At 39.5% G+C, this 15,112-nt stretch overlaps 1 protein-coding gene across 1 annotated transcript in view; it reads right to left on the bottom strand.

Moving 5' to 3' along the window:
• Positions 1-5,477: 5,477 nt before the first annotated feature.
• The window catches only part of SPTLC3 (serine palmitoyltransferase long chain base subunit 3), a 127,668-nt gene continuing 118,033 nt past the window's right edge, over positions 5,478-15,112 (bottom strand). Inside the window, exons 12-13 of the mRNA XM_059896098.1 lie at positions 11,871-12,000; positions 5,478-6,467 (exon numbers count right to left, since the gene is read on the bottom strand). Coding sequence (XP_059752081.1) covers positions 6,354-6,467; positions 11,871-12,000 — 244 coding nt within the window. The 3' untranslated portion in view covers positions 5,478-6,353. The remainder of the gene's footprint in view (positions 6,468-11,870; positions 12,001-15,112) is intronic.

The following is a 15,112-nucleotide window of genomic DNA, read 5'->3' as shown; positions in this document are numbered from 1 at the left end:
AAAGATCTTGCTGTGATTTATGTCAAAGAGTGTTCTTCCTATGTTTTCCTCTAAGAGTTTTATAGTGTCTGGTCTTATATTTAGGTCTTTAATCCATTTTGAGTTTATTTTTTGTGTATGGTATTAGGGAGTGTTCTAATTTCATTCTTTTACACGTAGCTGCCCAGTTTTCCCAGCACCACTTATTGAAGAGACTGTCTTTTCTCCATTGTATATCCTTGCCTCCTTTGTCATAGATTAGTTGACCATAGGTGCATGGGTTTATCTCTGGGCTTTCTATCTTGTTCCAGTGATCTATATTTCTGTTTTTGTGCCAGTTCCATATTGTCTTGATTACTGTAGCTTTATAGTATAGTCTGAAGTCAGGGAGTCTGATTCCTCCAGCTCCGTTTTTTTCGCTCAAGACTGCCTTGGCTATTCGGGGTCTTTTGTGTCTCCATACAAATTTTAAGATTTTTTGTTCTAGTTCTGTAAAAAATGACATTGGTAATTTGATAGGGATTGCATTGAATCTGTAGATTGCTTTGGGGAGTATAGTCATTTTCACAATATTGTTTCTTCCAGTCCAAGTACATGGTATATCTCTCCATCTGTTTATGTCATCTTTAATTTCTTTCATCAGTGTCTTATAGCTTTCTGCATACAGGTCTTTTGTCTCCTTACATAGGTTTATTTCTAGGTATTTTGTTCTTTTTGTTGCAGTGGTAAATGGGAGTGTTTCCTTAATTTCTCTTTCACATTTTTCATCATTAGTGCGTAAGAATGCAAGAGATTTCTGCGCATTAATTTTGTATCCTGCAACTTTACCAAATTCCTTGCTTACTTCTAGTAGTTTTCTGGTGGCATCTTTAGGATTCTCTATGTATAGTATCATGTTATCTGCAAACAGTGATAGTTTTACTTCTTCTTTTCCAATTTGTATTCCTTTTATTCTTCTTCTTCTCTGATTGCTGTGGCTATGACTTCCAACACTAGGTTGAATAATAGTGGCAAGAGTGGACATCCTTGTCTTGTTCCTGTTCTTAGAGGAAATGGTTCCAGTTTTTCACCATTGAGAATGATGTTTGCTGTGGGTTTGTCATATATGGCCTTTATTATGTTGAGGTAGCTTCCCTCTATACCCACTTTCTGGAGAGTTTTTATCATAAATGGGTGTTGAATTTTGACAAAAGCTTTCTCTGCACCTATTGAGATGATCATATGGTTTTTATTCTTCAATTTGTTAATATGGTGTATCACATTGATTGATTTGCATATATTGAAGAATCCTTGCATCCTTGGGATAAATCCCACTTGATCATGGTGCATGATCCTTTTAATATGTTGTTGGCTTCTGTTTGCTAATATTTTTTGAGGATTTTTGCATCTATATTCATCTGTGATATTGGTCTGTAATTTTCTTTTTCTGTAGTATCTTTGTCTGGTTTTGGTATCAGGGTGATCGTGGCCTCGTAGGACTTCCAAGTTTGGGAGTGTTCCTTCCTGTGTAATTTTATGGAAGAGTTTGAGAAGGATGGGTGTTAGCTCATCTCTATATGTTTGATAGAATTCACCTGTGAAGCCATCAGGTCCTGGGCTTTTGTTTGTTGGAAGATTTTAAATCACAGTTTCAATTCATTACTTGTGATTGGTCTGTTCATATTTTCTATTTCTTCCTGGTTCAGTCTTGGAAGGTTAAACCTTTCTAAGAATTTGTCCATTTCTTCCAGGTTGTCCATTTTATTGGCACAGAATTGCTTGTAGTAGTCTCTTATGATGCTTTGTATTTCTGTATTTCTGTGGTGTCTGTTGTAACTTCTCCATTTTCATTTCTAATTTTATTGATTTGAGTCCTCTCCCTCTTTTTCTTGATGAGTCTGGCTAAAGGTTTATCAATTTTGTTTATCTTCTCAAGGAACAAGCTTTTAGTTTTATTGATCTTTGCAATTGTTTTCTTTGTTTCTATTTCATTTATTTCTGCTCTGATATTTATGATTTCTTTCCTTCTACTAACTTTGGGTTTTGTTTGTTCTTCTTTCTCTAGTTCCTCTAGGTGTAAGGTTAGATTGTTTATTTGAGATTGTTCTTATTTTTTGAGGAAGATTGTATTGCTATAAACTTTGCTCTTAGAATTGCTTTTGCTGCATCCCATAGGTTTTGGATCATCATGTCTTCATTTTCATTTGTCTCTAGGATTTTTTGATTTCCTCTTTGATTTCTTCAGTGATCTCTTGGTTATTTAGTAACATATTGTTTAGCCTCCATGTGTTTGTGCTTTTTTACATTTTTTCTCCTGTAATTGATTTCTAATCTCATAGCATTGTGGTTGGAAAACATGCTTGATATGATTTCAATTTTCTTAAATTTACTGAGGCTTGATTTGTGACCCATGATGTGATGTATCCTGGAGAATGTTCCGTGTGCACTTGAGAAGAAAGTGTAATCTGCTGTTTTCAGATGGAATGTCCTATAAATATCAATTAAGTCTATCTTGCCTATTGTGTCATTTGAAACTTGAGCTTCCTTATTAATTTTCTGTCTGGATGATTTGTCCATTGGTGTAAGTAAGGTGTTAAAGTCCCCCACTATTATTATGTTACTGTTGATTTCCTCTTTTATAGCTGTTAGCAGTTGCCTTATGTATTGAGGTGCTCCTATGTTGAGTGCATATATATTTATAATTGTTTTATCATCTTCTTGGATTGATCCCTTGATCATTATGTAGTGTCCTTCCTTGTCTCTTGGAACAGTCTTTATTTTAAAGTTTTTTTTATCTGATATGAGTATTGCTCCTCCAGCTTTCTTTTGATTTCCATTTGCATGGAATATCTTTTTCCATCCCCTCACTTTCAGTCTGTATGTGTCCCTAGGTCTGAAGTTGGTCTCTTGCAGACAGCATATATATGGGTCTTGTTTTTGTATCCATTCAGTAAGTCTATGTCTTTGGTTGGAGCATTTAATCCATTCACATTTAAGGTAATTATCGATATGTATCTTCCTATTACCATGTTCTTTACTGTTTTGGGTATGTTTTTGTAGGCCCTTTTCTTCTCTTGTGTTTTCCACTTAGAGAAGTTCCTTTAGCTTTTGTTGTAGAGCTGGTTTGGTGGTGCTGAATTCTCTTAGCTTTTGCTTGTCTGTAAACCTTTTGAATGAGATCCTTGCTGGGTAGAGTAATCTTGGTTGTAGCTTCTTCCCTTTTATCTCTTTAAATATATTGTGCCACTCCCTTCTGGCTTGTAGAGTTTCTGCTGTTAACCTTATGGGAGTTCCCTTGTATGTTACTTGTCATTTTCCCCTTGTTGCTTTTAATACTTTTTCTTTGTCTTTATTTTTTGTCAAATTGATTACTATGTGTCTTGGCGTGTTTCTCCTTGGGTTTATCCTGCCTGGGACTCTGCACTTCCTGGACTTTGGTGGTTATTTCCTTTCCCATGTTAGCGAAGTTTCAACTATAATCTCTTCAAATATTTTCTTGGTTTCTTTCTCTCTCTCTTCTCCTTCTGGAACCCCTATAATGCAAATGTTGGTGCATTTAATGTTGTCCCAGAGGTCTCTTAGGCAGTCTTCATTTCTTTTCATTCTTTTTTCTTTATTCTGTTCTGTGGCAGTCAATTCCACCATTCTGTCTTCCAGGTCACTTATCTGTTCTTCTGCCTCAGTTATTCTGCTATTGATTCCTTCTAGTGTATTTTTCATTTCAATTATTGTATTGTGCATTTCTGTTTGTTTGTTCTTTAACTCTTCTAGGTGTTTTTTCTTTCATACTTCTAGGTCTTTGTTAAACATTTCTTGCTTCTTCTTGATCTTTGCCTTCATTCTCTTTCTGAGGTTCTGGATCATCTTCACTATCATTATTCTCACTTCTTTTTCTGGAAGGTTGCCTATCTCCACTTCATTTAGTTGTTTTTCTGGGGGTTTATCTTGTTCCTTCATGTGGTACATAGCCCTCTGCCTTTTCATTTTGTCTATCTTTCTGTGAATGTAGTTTTCTTTCCACAGCCTGCAGAATTGTAGTTTTTTTGCTTCTGCTGTCTGCCCTCTGGTAGATGAGGCTATCTAAGAGGCTTGTGCAAGCTTCCTGATGGGAGGGACTGGTGGTGGGTAGAGCTGGGTGTTGCTCTGGGTTTAGAGCTCAGTAAAACTTTAATCCACTTCCCTGCTGATGGGTGGGACTGAGTTCCGTCCCTGTTGGTTGTTTGGCCTGAGGTGACCCAACACTGGAGGCTACAGGTTCTTTGGTGGGGCTAATGGTGGGCTCTGGGAGGGCTTATGCCAAGGAGTACTTCCTAGAACTTCTGCTGCCAATGTCCTTGTCCCCACAGTGAGCCACAGCCACCCCCCCCACCACTTCTGCAGGAGACCTCCAACACTAGCAGGTAGGTCTGGTTCAGTCTCCTATGGGGTCACTGCTCCTTCCCCTGGGTCCCGATGCACACACTACTTTGTGTGTGTCCTGCAGGAGTGGAGTCTCTGTTTCCTCCAGTCCTGTCAAAGTCCTGCAATCAAATCCCACTAGCCTTCAAAGTCTGATTCTCTGGGAGTTCCTCTTCCTGTTGCCGGACCCCCAGGTTGGGAAGCCTGACATGGGGCTCAGAACCTTCACTCCAGTGGGTTGACTTCTGTGGTATACATGTTCTCCAGTTTGTGAGTCACCCACCCAGCAGTTATGGGATTTTATTGTGATTGCTCCCCTCGTACCATCTTATTGCAGCTTCTCCTTTTTCTTTGGATGTGAGGTATCTTTTTTGGTGAGTTCCAGTGTCTTCCTGTTGATGATTGTTCAGCAGTTAGTTGTGATTCCAGTACTCTCACAAGAGGGAGTGAGTGCACGTCCTTCTACTCCACCATCTTGAACCAATCTCCACGCTTCTCCATCCAACACGGGAGCTGTGGGTGGAGTTTCTATCCCAGCTCACAGCATGAAAGCCTTGGTCCATCTGTGTCATGCAAAGTCAAACCTCTCTTGAAGTGATTTGTTTATAGTGTCATTTGATGGAGTGGAATGTTCTGTAACTCATTCGAACTATTACAGAAGCTTTGCTAAAAGGTCACCACTGCTTTTTAGTGTTTTCCAATCTGGGCACCATCTGGAAGCTTGATAAAGATAAGGTTTTCCCCTGGTTTCTTCCATACCAAGTAGATCCAATTAGCAAAGGGCTACTTTTGCAGAGAAGTTTGTGTTCACATTTGGAGAGAGAGAGACAGACAGGCAGACATAGAGAGACAGACAGAGAGATAAAGAGAGACTGAGACAACTCAAGTAAATTCCAGTTAGTTGCCCAATAGTGTGCAAGCCCACTTAGCACCAAATTGGAGTGCTTATGCCAGATGACAGTAGTATTTAATAGGCCTGAATGGGGAAGGGGGTCAGAATTGAAAAGTGGAATAGCATTTACTTTTAAATGTCATTTTTGAACATTTGAACATTTTGAACATTTTTGAACATTTTGAATATGTTCTTCAAGTGTAGTCTTGAGAGGCAACTCTAAAGGAACTTGAATTTCCCCATGTACTCCAAATTTAATAGGAAAATGACCACTCAGTTGTTAAAGTAGTAAAAGCAATGCTAAACATTCAGTCTGCGTGGCACCAACAACATTCAAGTTGTTATAACTTTACAGTTTTAGTCTAGGTCTACCATTGGGTTGCTTGCTTTCTGCCCTCTTCCTGATGAAACAAAAGTCTTGAATTTTCCAAACCTCAAAACTCAGCTGTAAAACTGCAGGAGACCAGCAAGCGGAAAAGGAAAATTTCCTTTAAAGATGTTTGGTCGCTGCTGGCCAGGCCTGCACTCTCCCTTGAAACATTAACTATGGCTTTTGACACTTGTCCTTGGAAAAAGTCCAAATGTGGCAAATGGTAGAGGCAACATTTCTTTACCCTCCTGCCTGGAACTCCCCATGATACGGATGAGTTCTAGCTGGTGTTTCATGGGTAACAAGGAGTCCAGCTACTGCCCACCACCCTTGCCCCCATCTGCAGATGAAATTAGCAAACACATAATGAGATCTACTGAACTAAAAAGTCAAAACCCTCTTGTTTGGTTGGAACTCCTGAAAGGGTCTGGACCAAAGAGGCTGCATGGTAGCAACTAAAATACAGGCTCTTTGCTATTAAAAATATTCTGAGAAGTGTATGTGTGTATTTGCAGCAGGATACTTGGGGGAAGAGAAAATTAAACTCTGGAACCATAGTTTTGTCTCTGTAGAGACGTTAAAAGCACAACAATCGTGTCTCCCTTGGCTCAATGAAATTGGTTTGGAAACCAAAACTGTCCTTAGAAAGGAGAAGAAATCTATTTATATTTCTTTGGAGGAAAGGAGGGAGGTCTTTCTGGCAAAGTCTTTAGGCTCCATTCAGGTCCAGGAAACTCAATCCTCAAGTTCAAAGCTCGTCTCGTCGTAGAGTTCGGGGCGTGCTGACTTCCTGTTCCGGGAATATTTCACATGCAGGAGGTCACCCATCTCATCCAGGGCTTCCAAAACCTGCAAAGAGATTCCTTCCATCAGTTCTTTTTAAACCCCCAAGTGGCCTTGCTCTCTGGGGGTCTCACAGAGAACCACACTCTTCTTTTCCCAGCTTATTCGATTTTAAAGAAAAGGAGAAAGATCCAAATCATTAAGTTGTGGTTCAAAAGCCAGCCCTAGAGGAATGTTAGAGGCTAATGCATTTTATTTTCATACTCTTTAATAGTCTAACTCCACATTACGAATCTTTAGTTTATTTTGGGGGTGTGAGGAGAGGAATAAAATCATCTGATCCATGCTTACCCTTGAAGGATTTATTTTAAAGTTTAATGACATATATAAACTTGTGGAAGAAAAAGAAAATTTTGCAGATTAAGTTTGCATTAATTCTTCATGACACAGCAAACCAACCTGGCCAGGAAGAAAATGGAACATTATGGGAGCTAATTAGGATCCTCCTCTCTCTCCCATTCTTCCACTGCCCCCCTCCTCCCACCCCCAACTTTTAAATACTCATCTCTATGCTCCATAGAATAATAGAATTTAAAACCACAAGAGATCAAGAACTCATCTGTTTCAATTCTCTCAATCCAGGCAGGTAAATGTATCCCCAGTTTTACAAATGAAACAACGGAGATCCAGAATATACAAAACGTAAGTTTTTCCTTCCAGTCTGTCACTAATCCTACTGAATTGGGCATGCCTTTTTAACCTTTTGGGCCTGTTTTTCTCAACCAGTCAAAAGAAAAGGGAAACGATATTAGAGTCCAATGTTTTGAAAAAGGTAAAGTGAGAATCGTTACCATCAGAATGAATGACTCATGGGACTTAGGGATTTTCTCTGTTGGGAAATCTTCCAAACTGACATTAGTTAAGATCCCTACCAAGATGTTAAGAATAGTTTATTTCTGGGTGGTAGGATTATGGGTGATTAAATTTTTCTTTTTACTTCAATTTATTTTCTTAATTTTTATACCAAATATAAGCCCTAGGAAAAAGTATCAGGCTTTACATTTTAAGTGGCATCAATCTGGGATAGTTTCTGTTGCTTTTCCTGAAGGTGGGGGATGGAGTAGCTCTGTGGCTTTGAAAGTGAAGGGCCCACACACCTGGGGGAGAAGTACCACAATTCATGAAGGATGTGGGAGGAAAACATAGAATTTTGATTCATTTTAATCTCAACCTTTTTTTAAAAAAATGTTTTTTATTTTTTTGTACAATTTTAAAGTTTACTTTCCATTTACAGTTATTACAAAGTATCAGCTATATTCCTTGTGTTGTGTACAGTACATCCTTGAGCCTATCTTATACCCAATAGTTTGTGCCTCTTGCTCCCCAACCCTTATGTTACCCCTCCCACTCTCCCCACTGGTAACAAGTAGTTTGCTCTCTATGTCTGTGTCTGCTTCTTTTTTATTATATTCACTGGTTTGTTGTATTCTTTATATTCCACACATAAGCAATGTCATACAGTACTTGTCTTTCTCTGTCTGACTTATTTTACTTAGCATAATGCCCTCCAAGTCCATCCATGTTGCTGCAAATGGCAAAATTTCATTATTTTTTATGGTTGAGTTATATTCCATTGCAAATATGTACCACGTCTTCTTCACCCATTCATCTATTGATGGACACTTAAGTTGCTTCCATATCTTGGCTATTGTAAGTAACACTGCTATGAACATTGGGATGCATGTATCTTTTTGAATTAGTGTTTTTGTTTTTTTCATATATATACCCAGGGATGGAATTGCTGGATCATAGGGCAGTTCTATTTTTAGTTTTTTGAGAAACCTCCATACTGTTTTCCACAGTGGCTGCATCAATATACATTCCCACCCACAGTGTACGAGGGTTCCCTTTTCTCCACATCCTTGCCAACATTTGTAATTTGTGTTCTTTTTGATGATAGCCATTCTGACAGGTGTGAGGTGGTATCTCAACCTTTTTAACTTCTTTTTTTGTGTCTGTTATAAAATATACATAATATATGGGTAATGCATGTATTATTTCTAAATGGATTTATGTTGAGGCCCACTAATCAACTACCTGAAACACACCAGTACTCAAACAAAGTCGGGTTTATTCAGCTTGCTGTAGCAGGGAATATGCACTCCAGAAGAACCATCTTCGTAACAGGGAGTTGGGAAGGGCTACGTATCACATCTGGACTTGTGCACGAGATGATTCTAAGGAAGCAGGGACCAGTTCTGGCTTGGATGCTGTCGAGAAGCTGGAGCAGCTCAGTGTTGTTTATACGTAGACTTCTTATCTAGAAGGTGGGAGGATTATAGCAAGGCTAGAGCTGGCCTTGGTAAAGGAGCAGCTGCCACTCATATTAGAAGAGGGACCTTTTAAGTCATTTTGTGTTTGTAAAGTGGCCTCCTTCTTGTCTTGTTCCAAACATGGTCACTGAATAGACTTCTCTAATATTGTATATTTTCTGCGACCGTCATTTATGTTCAGTTGCTACCTTAATGCCCTGACTGTTCAAGGGGTCATTTTTCACTTCTCTTATAGTAAGAAACTTGCTCAAAATTTTGTATTGATTTGATGATCTCAAAAGTTTAGAGGCATTTGTCTAGATGAGGTTTCCGTGCTCCTTCCAAACCAAGTATTCCGCAGGAATTAACTCATGAAAACAATCACAAGGTCTGATATCTATTGAACCGGGTATTCATGAGTGCCTCCATGCCATTTGGATCAGAAAAAAGATGCAGATCGACCCAAGCTGTCCATCCCCTCCTGCCATCTCTGGAACTTGCTTCTGGGCACATCCTCTTCTCCCCATGTCTGCAGTGCTCCTCTCTTCACTCCCTTTTCCCTTGATGTGTAAACATGCTCAAGTCTTCCCCCACTTTCAAGGGCTTTTTCTAAACCTATTTTTCTTGCCTTTACACGCTTCTCAAAAGACTTGCCTACCATTTCTTACCACCCACTCATTACATTTAGAAGAAACAATTTGTTAAAATTAATATTCTCTAAAATATACTCATTTTAGAGAGTCTGGACAATATATGGAACAAAAACAGCAAAGTTCTCCCATCATCTCAAAATCTAGAGTTAGCTCAGTTATTAACGTGTTATCTAATAAATTGTTATTGTGTACCTACTATGTTCTGTACATTGGTTTAAGTCCTAGAATATAATGGTGACGCAGAAAGATATGGACCCATGTGTGTGTGTGTGTGTGTCTGTGTGTGTGTGTAATTCGAGCTCAAAGTATCCCTTTCATTTTTTAATTCTTTGTATTCTTATTTCTGTTCCCTGCATTCCCCTAAAACTCTCTGTTCTGAGCATCAGCAAGATCCTACTAACTAACTGCTAAGCCAATGGTTTCTTCTCATCTCTCACCCCACTTGGATGTTCTGCTGTTTTGTAGAGACATATTTAAAAATTAATTTTTATCGGAGAATAGTTGATTTATAATGTTATGTTTGTTTCAGGTGTACAGCAAAGTGAATCAGTTATACATGTACATATATCCACTCTTTTTTAGATTCTATTCTCATATAGGTCGTTACAGAGTATTGAGTAAAGTTCCCTGTCCTATACAGTAGGTTCTTATTAGTTATATATTTTATATATAGTAGTGTGTATATGTCAATCCCAATCTCCCAATTTATCCCTCCCCCCACTTTTCCCCTTGGTAACCATAAGTTTGTTTTCTACATCTGTGACTCTATTTCTGTTTTGTAAATAGGTTCATCAATAGAATATTACTTAGCCATAAAAAAGAACAAAATAATGCCATCTTCAGTGACATGGATGGACCTAGAGATTGTCATACTGAGTGAAGTAAGTCAGACAAGAAAGACAAATATCATATGGTATCGCTTACACGTGGAATCTAAAGAATCGCAGGGACATTTGATGCTGCCCCTCCTTGAAGCTTTTTCCTGTTTACTGTGTTGAACACTACACTAGCTCATGACTTTTCCAATTGATCTAGCTCCATCTAAGCCCATTTCCCTGTCTGTGATTCCTATATCCAACCAGGGTTGTAGAGGGAGTCTGCTCTTGGCCCGTTCACTTATATTTGGACAATTATATCTTCTACCATTGACTTTAATGATCCCTTAGTTCCTCAGATTACAGCAGCTCCAGCCTTGCATACTCTCCTAAGCTCCAGAATTGGATTTTATTTTCTTTAAATTTTATCGAAGTATGAATGACTCAGTTACACACACACACACACACACACACACACACACACACACACACATATTCTTTTTCATATTCTTTTCCATTATGGTTTGTCACAGGATATTGAATATAGTTCCCTGTGCTATACAGTAGGACCTTGATGTTTATCCATCCTATATATAATAGTTTGCTTTTTCACAGATGGCCCATAGACTTGTAATCCCAACATGTCTAGAAGTGAGCTCATTTTATTCCCTCAGTCCTGTTGATGTTATGCTGTTCCTTGCCATATACCTTATCTCATATATGTGCTTAGTTTTGCCGTTCTTTATTTGCTAGAGGGCTAGAGACCTCGGATTATTCTTGATTCCCTCGCCCCATATGTGCCCTGCATCCAATATTTGCCAAGTCTTGGCAGCTTCATGCATGCATAACATCTATTCCTAGACCCATTTCTTTTGTTTCTGTTGCCCTTGACCTTGTCGTCTCTTGTTTTGTTCAAATAGCTCCATATATAATAACCCACTGCACCCTCATGCAGTTGTCTATATTTCTTTTTCGAGATGAATTTATTCTGTCTGATATTATTATGAAGTGCTTATTTATAGTATGTTCTCTTAGACTTTTTGCCCCAGGGTTTTGCATAGAGCAGACACCTGATAGTGTTTGCTAAACTGCATTGATTTTATGAGACGGTTTCATCAACCCTAAGCTGACTGACCTGGCTTGGTTCTCTGATATTACTCATTCACACAGAGATCGAAATCCAAGGGCAATGAAATGTGGTTTTGAAATCCTTTACACCTCACGTAGGATGAGCTTATATGATAGATCTGTCTTTGTTGTTGGTTTCCCAACATGTGGCTTATTTGGGTCATATTTTCTTATGATGGACGTGGTGGCTATGAGCAGTGCCAGGTTGCAGGCAGTTACTGCTGAAATAGCACGTGAGATCAGCGTCCGCATTTAAGAACAAGCAAAGAGCAGGATGTCTGGCTACTCAGTGGGTCTTTGCTATGAAACCAAAACACCGACTTGACTCAAGTCTTCACTGAGCTGATTTTCTTTTCTATCTGCTGAGTTGATCACATTGTTGGACATTGTTAGGATACCCCCTTTTTTTTTTTTTTTTTTTTAAGGAGTGAGTGTTATTAGTGTTGTTTTCTTAAACCATCCAAGAGAAACCCAGGGAAACCCAAGCGAGCTCAGTAAAAGAACGTGCTCGGAATCCGAGGACCCCATCCTGTCGCTTCTGCTGGGCTGTGGAGTACTTACTGCGTCTAACATCTCCCGGGTATGTGCTGCTGAAACACAGAACCGAGCCCGGGCTTCTGCAAGGGGAGTAGCTGGAAATCCAACGACCACCACGCCGATTTTTCTCTTTAATAGATGCCTTGCAAAAGCCCTAAGGGAAATGTTAAAAAGGAGATTAACTGAGAGATGACAAAATTACACTGCAAAAAAAAAAAAAGAAAAAGAAAAGGAATGTGGCTAATTGACTTTTTTTTTTAATTTATATTTATTTTGGCTGCACTGGGTCTTAGTTGCAGCTTGTGGGATCTTTAGTTGCAGCATGCAGGCTTCTTAGTTGTGGCATGCGGGATCTATTGGGTTGGCCAAAAAATTCTTTAGGGTTTTTCCGTAAGATATAACGGAGAAACCCAAACGAATTTTTTGGCCACCCCAATAATTCCCCGACCAGGGCTGAACCCCGGTCCCCTGCATTGGGAGCACAGAGTCTTACCCACTGGACCAACAGGGAAGTCCCTACTTTTAAAAAGTAAGTAGAAGATGACTGAAGTAATGAAACTTCTCTCAGATACAACCGATAAGGAAATGTGGCAGCCAGTCACTTGATGGTACCCATAACTGAGTGTGTATATTGCGGGGTATGGCACACTCATTAGACAGCCACGTGTACAGAGTCTTCGACATTGAGCAGAAAATGCTGGTGCACGTGACCCTGGTTTAACAAGTCTGCACATATGTAAAATCTTTTGTCTGCAGGGTTCTTAAGGAATAAAAACCATTACTCAATGCGATTACCTGAAGAAAGAACATGTTAGATGCAAACCTATATGCTTTAAAAACTTAATACTGATAATGCAGTGTGGAAATTTTAAGAAGCCTCTACTTCGTGACTATAATTTCAGGATCAGGATCAGAGGGTCTGCAGGAGCCAACCCCAAGCCATGTTATCTCTCCAGAGACAAAGATTTTATTTTCCATCAAGCCAAAGATAGGAAATAGCAAGGGTCTCCTCATTTGTTACGTGTATGTTCAGGGATAATAAACCCATTGGCTGGATTAAGGGGGGATGGTGAAGGAGGGAGGGAGAGGAATGCACGCACACAGAGGCTGGTCGGTAGAAGCAGCCTGGAGGCTGTAGGTCATAGAATTACAAAGCTCTTTGATACTGAGTAAAACCTTTTTAAGCTATGATTCCTTCCCCTTAACTGCTTCTAGCCTCTTTTTATTTCAGAGCTAATCTCAGTAACGATTCTAGAATACCCAGCTCTCAAAGTCTGTAAACTTCTTGCTCTGAGATCCAATGTCAGACACAGGCATGTGCACCCAAGTGAGCCTTTTCCCCTTTGTGCTCCGTCGCCCCCCGCAGGAACCCTTAATCACTAAGATGCTTTGCCCTCAAGTGGGGTAAACGTCTCAGATCTGTTCTTAGCATTAAGAGGTTGCTGGTGTCTTATTTTAGGCTGGAAGCTGACAGCACCACAGAAACCTTGAGTCATAACTCAGGAAGAATCCGCGACGCAGGGGTCTTTCATTCTCCTCCCGTTTAGCTGTCTGCCTTTTGGTTTCCTCGTGCAGAACGCAGGTTATCAAAGAAAGCGATGGAGATTGCAAGAACTACCAAACACGCAGCCTCTCTGGCCCCCTGGCTTGGCCATGGCAAGATTCAGCCTTTGATTTGGATTGGGAAGTTTACAAGGAGATGGAGCTTTCTAACTGAGGAAGCTTGAAAACAGCCATTCTTTCTTTTTCTTGATCACCCTATGGAAGGCTGCCCACGGAACTGCACAGGATGAGAGCTCGTCATTGTCTGAGAAACAAGTCAAGTGCTTTTATTGCTAGAGTACAAACCACCTGACCCATGATCGGGCCGGTTTTGGGGACTCCCCAAAGACCATTTTCACTGTCTGCACTCTTCTCTTTGTACCAGAGGAAGTAAGTTTTGCCAAAGAATGTAGAGCAAAATATATGACTATTGATTCATTAGGCTAACCTGAGGCCTCCCCGGAGCAGTTCTAAGTTTAAAACTTACACTACTAAACCTAGCCTCCTTCAGCTAATGTATATGATTGCCTCTGGGTTTGTATTCCACAAAGCAAATTAGAGCTGTCATAGGCTGAAAGAAACTAAACTATGTGAATAAGAATAATAATAATACAACATTAGCATTGCATTGCACGCAGCATCACTGCATTTTCTGCAGCACCATCCTCCAAGTGTATGATGAGGCCTGAGGATGGAAAATGTCAACCCTGTACCAAATAGTAAATATTCTTGATTATTTAAGTGAATGTTTTATGGGTGAAATCACATTATACTAAACTCCGTAGAAGATTCCAGTGGTAGAATTGCAACAGGACTTTATCCAAAAGGATACCTGGCTAGAGATAATGTCTCCATTCTGTGGTAGGTGGAAATGTGGAGAAATCACAGCTCTTTGATAAAAATCAAAAGTTTTTAAATGAGCAAATGAAACAAGTGCTCATACACTGGCTTAGCCAATTAACTCCGTTTCAAAAGGTTCTCTGCCTTCAACTTTCCACTGAAGAAATAGTGCTTACTCAATTACTATATGAAGTGCTTTATATACATTATTAATACTATTAATAATAACAGCCAACACTGAGTAGCTCCTATGTAAGACACGACATGCCAAATGCTGATAGACTTCATCTTGTTTAATCTTCAAATGATCTTAGGAAATAGGTCCTATTCTATCCGATTTTCAATATGAGAAAAGTGGGGCTTCAGAAGGTTGGTTAACTTGTCCTAGATCCCCCAGCTAGGAAGAGGCAGAGTCAAATTTCTTTTTCATTCCAAACATCTCATTATACCTTAGAACATAACTTTTCCAGGAAACTCTCTCTCAGTTTAATTCTCCTTTTTCACATTAGCTTTATCTAGTCAGGACTCCTGGCGTATAAAGGAGGAGGGGAACTCCCTCTTTCATTCTGTCATCTTGCACTTGAATTCTTGTGTTGAAATGCATTTGTTTTTATTCTTCATGGACTCTTCTCATTGGATGGACTCATGTTCCCAGCCTGTTGAGGTTCTAATTCCAGCTTCCATCATCAAAGTCAGAAGTATCCCGCGCACTCCCTACCGCCACCCTCTGGTGTTGACACTCTCTAAAATGAAACAAGTTTACTTTTGGTGTCTTCATTTGAGCTAATCATAAAATATTAGATAGGCATGGGCTACGTGTGGAGTCAGAACATACCGTTTCCCCAACAACTCTGAGTAAACGTGGGTTTTCTTTCCTGTCATCC

Source organism: Balaenoptera ricei, chromosome 15, assembly GCF_028023285.1.
Source record: "Balaenoptera ricei isolate mBalRic1 chromosome 15, mBalRic1.hap2, whole genome shotgun sequence".
NCBI classification, from domain to species: Eukaryota; Metazoa; Chordata; class Mammalia; order Artiodactyla; family Balaenopteridae; genus Balaenoptera; species Balaenoptera ricei.
This window is presented reverse-complemented; position numbering and strand designations above follow the sequence as displayed.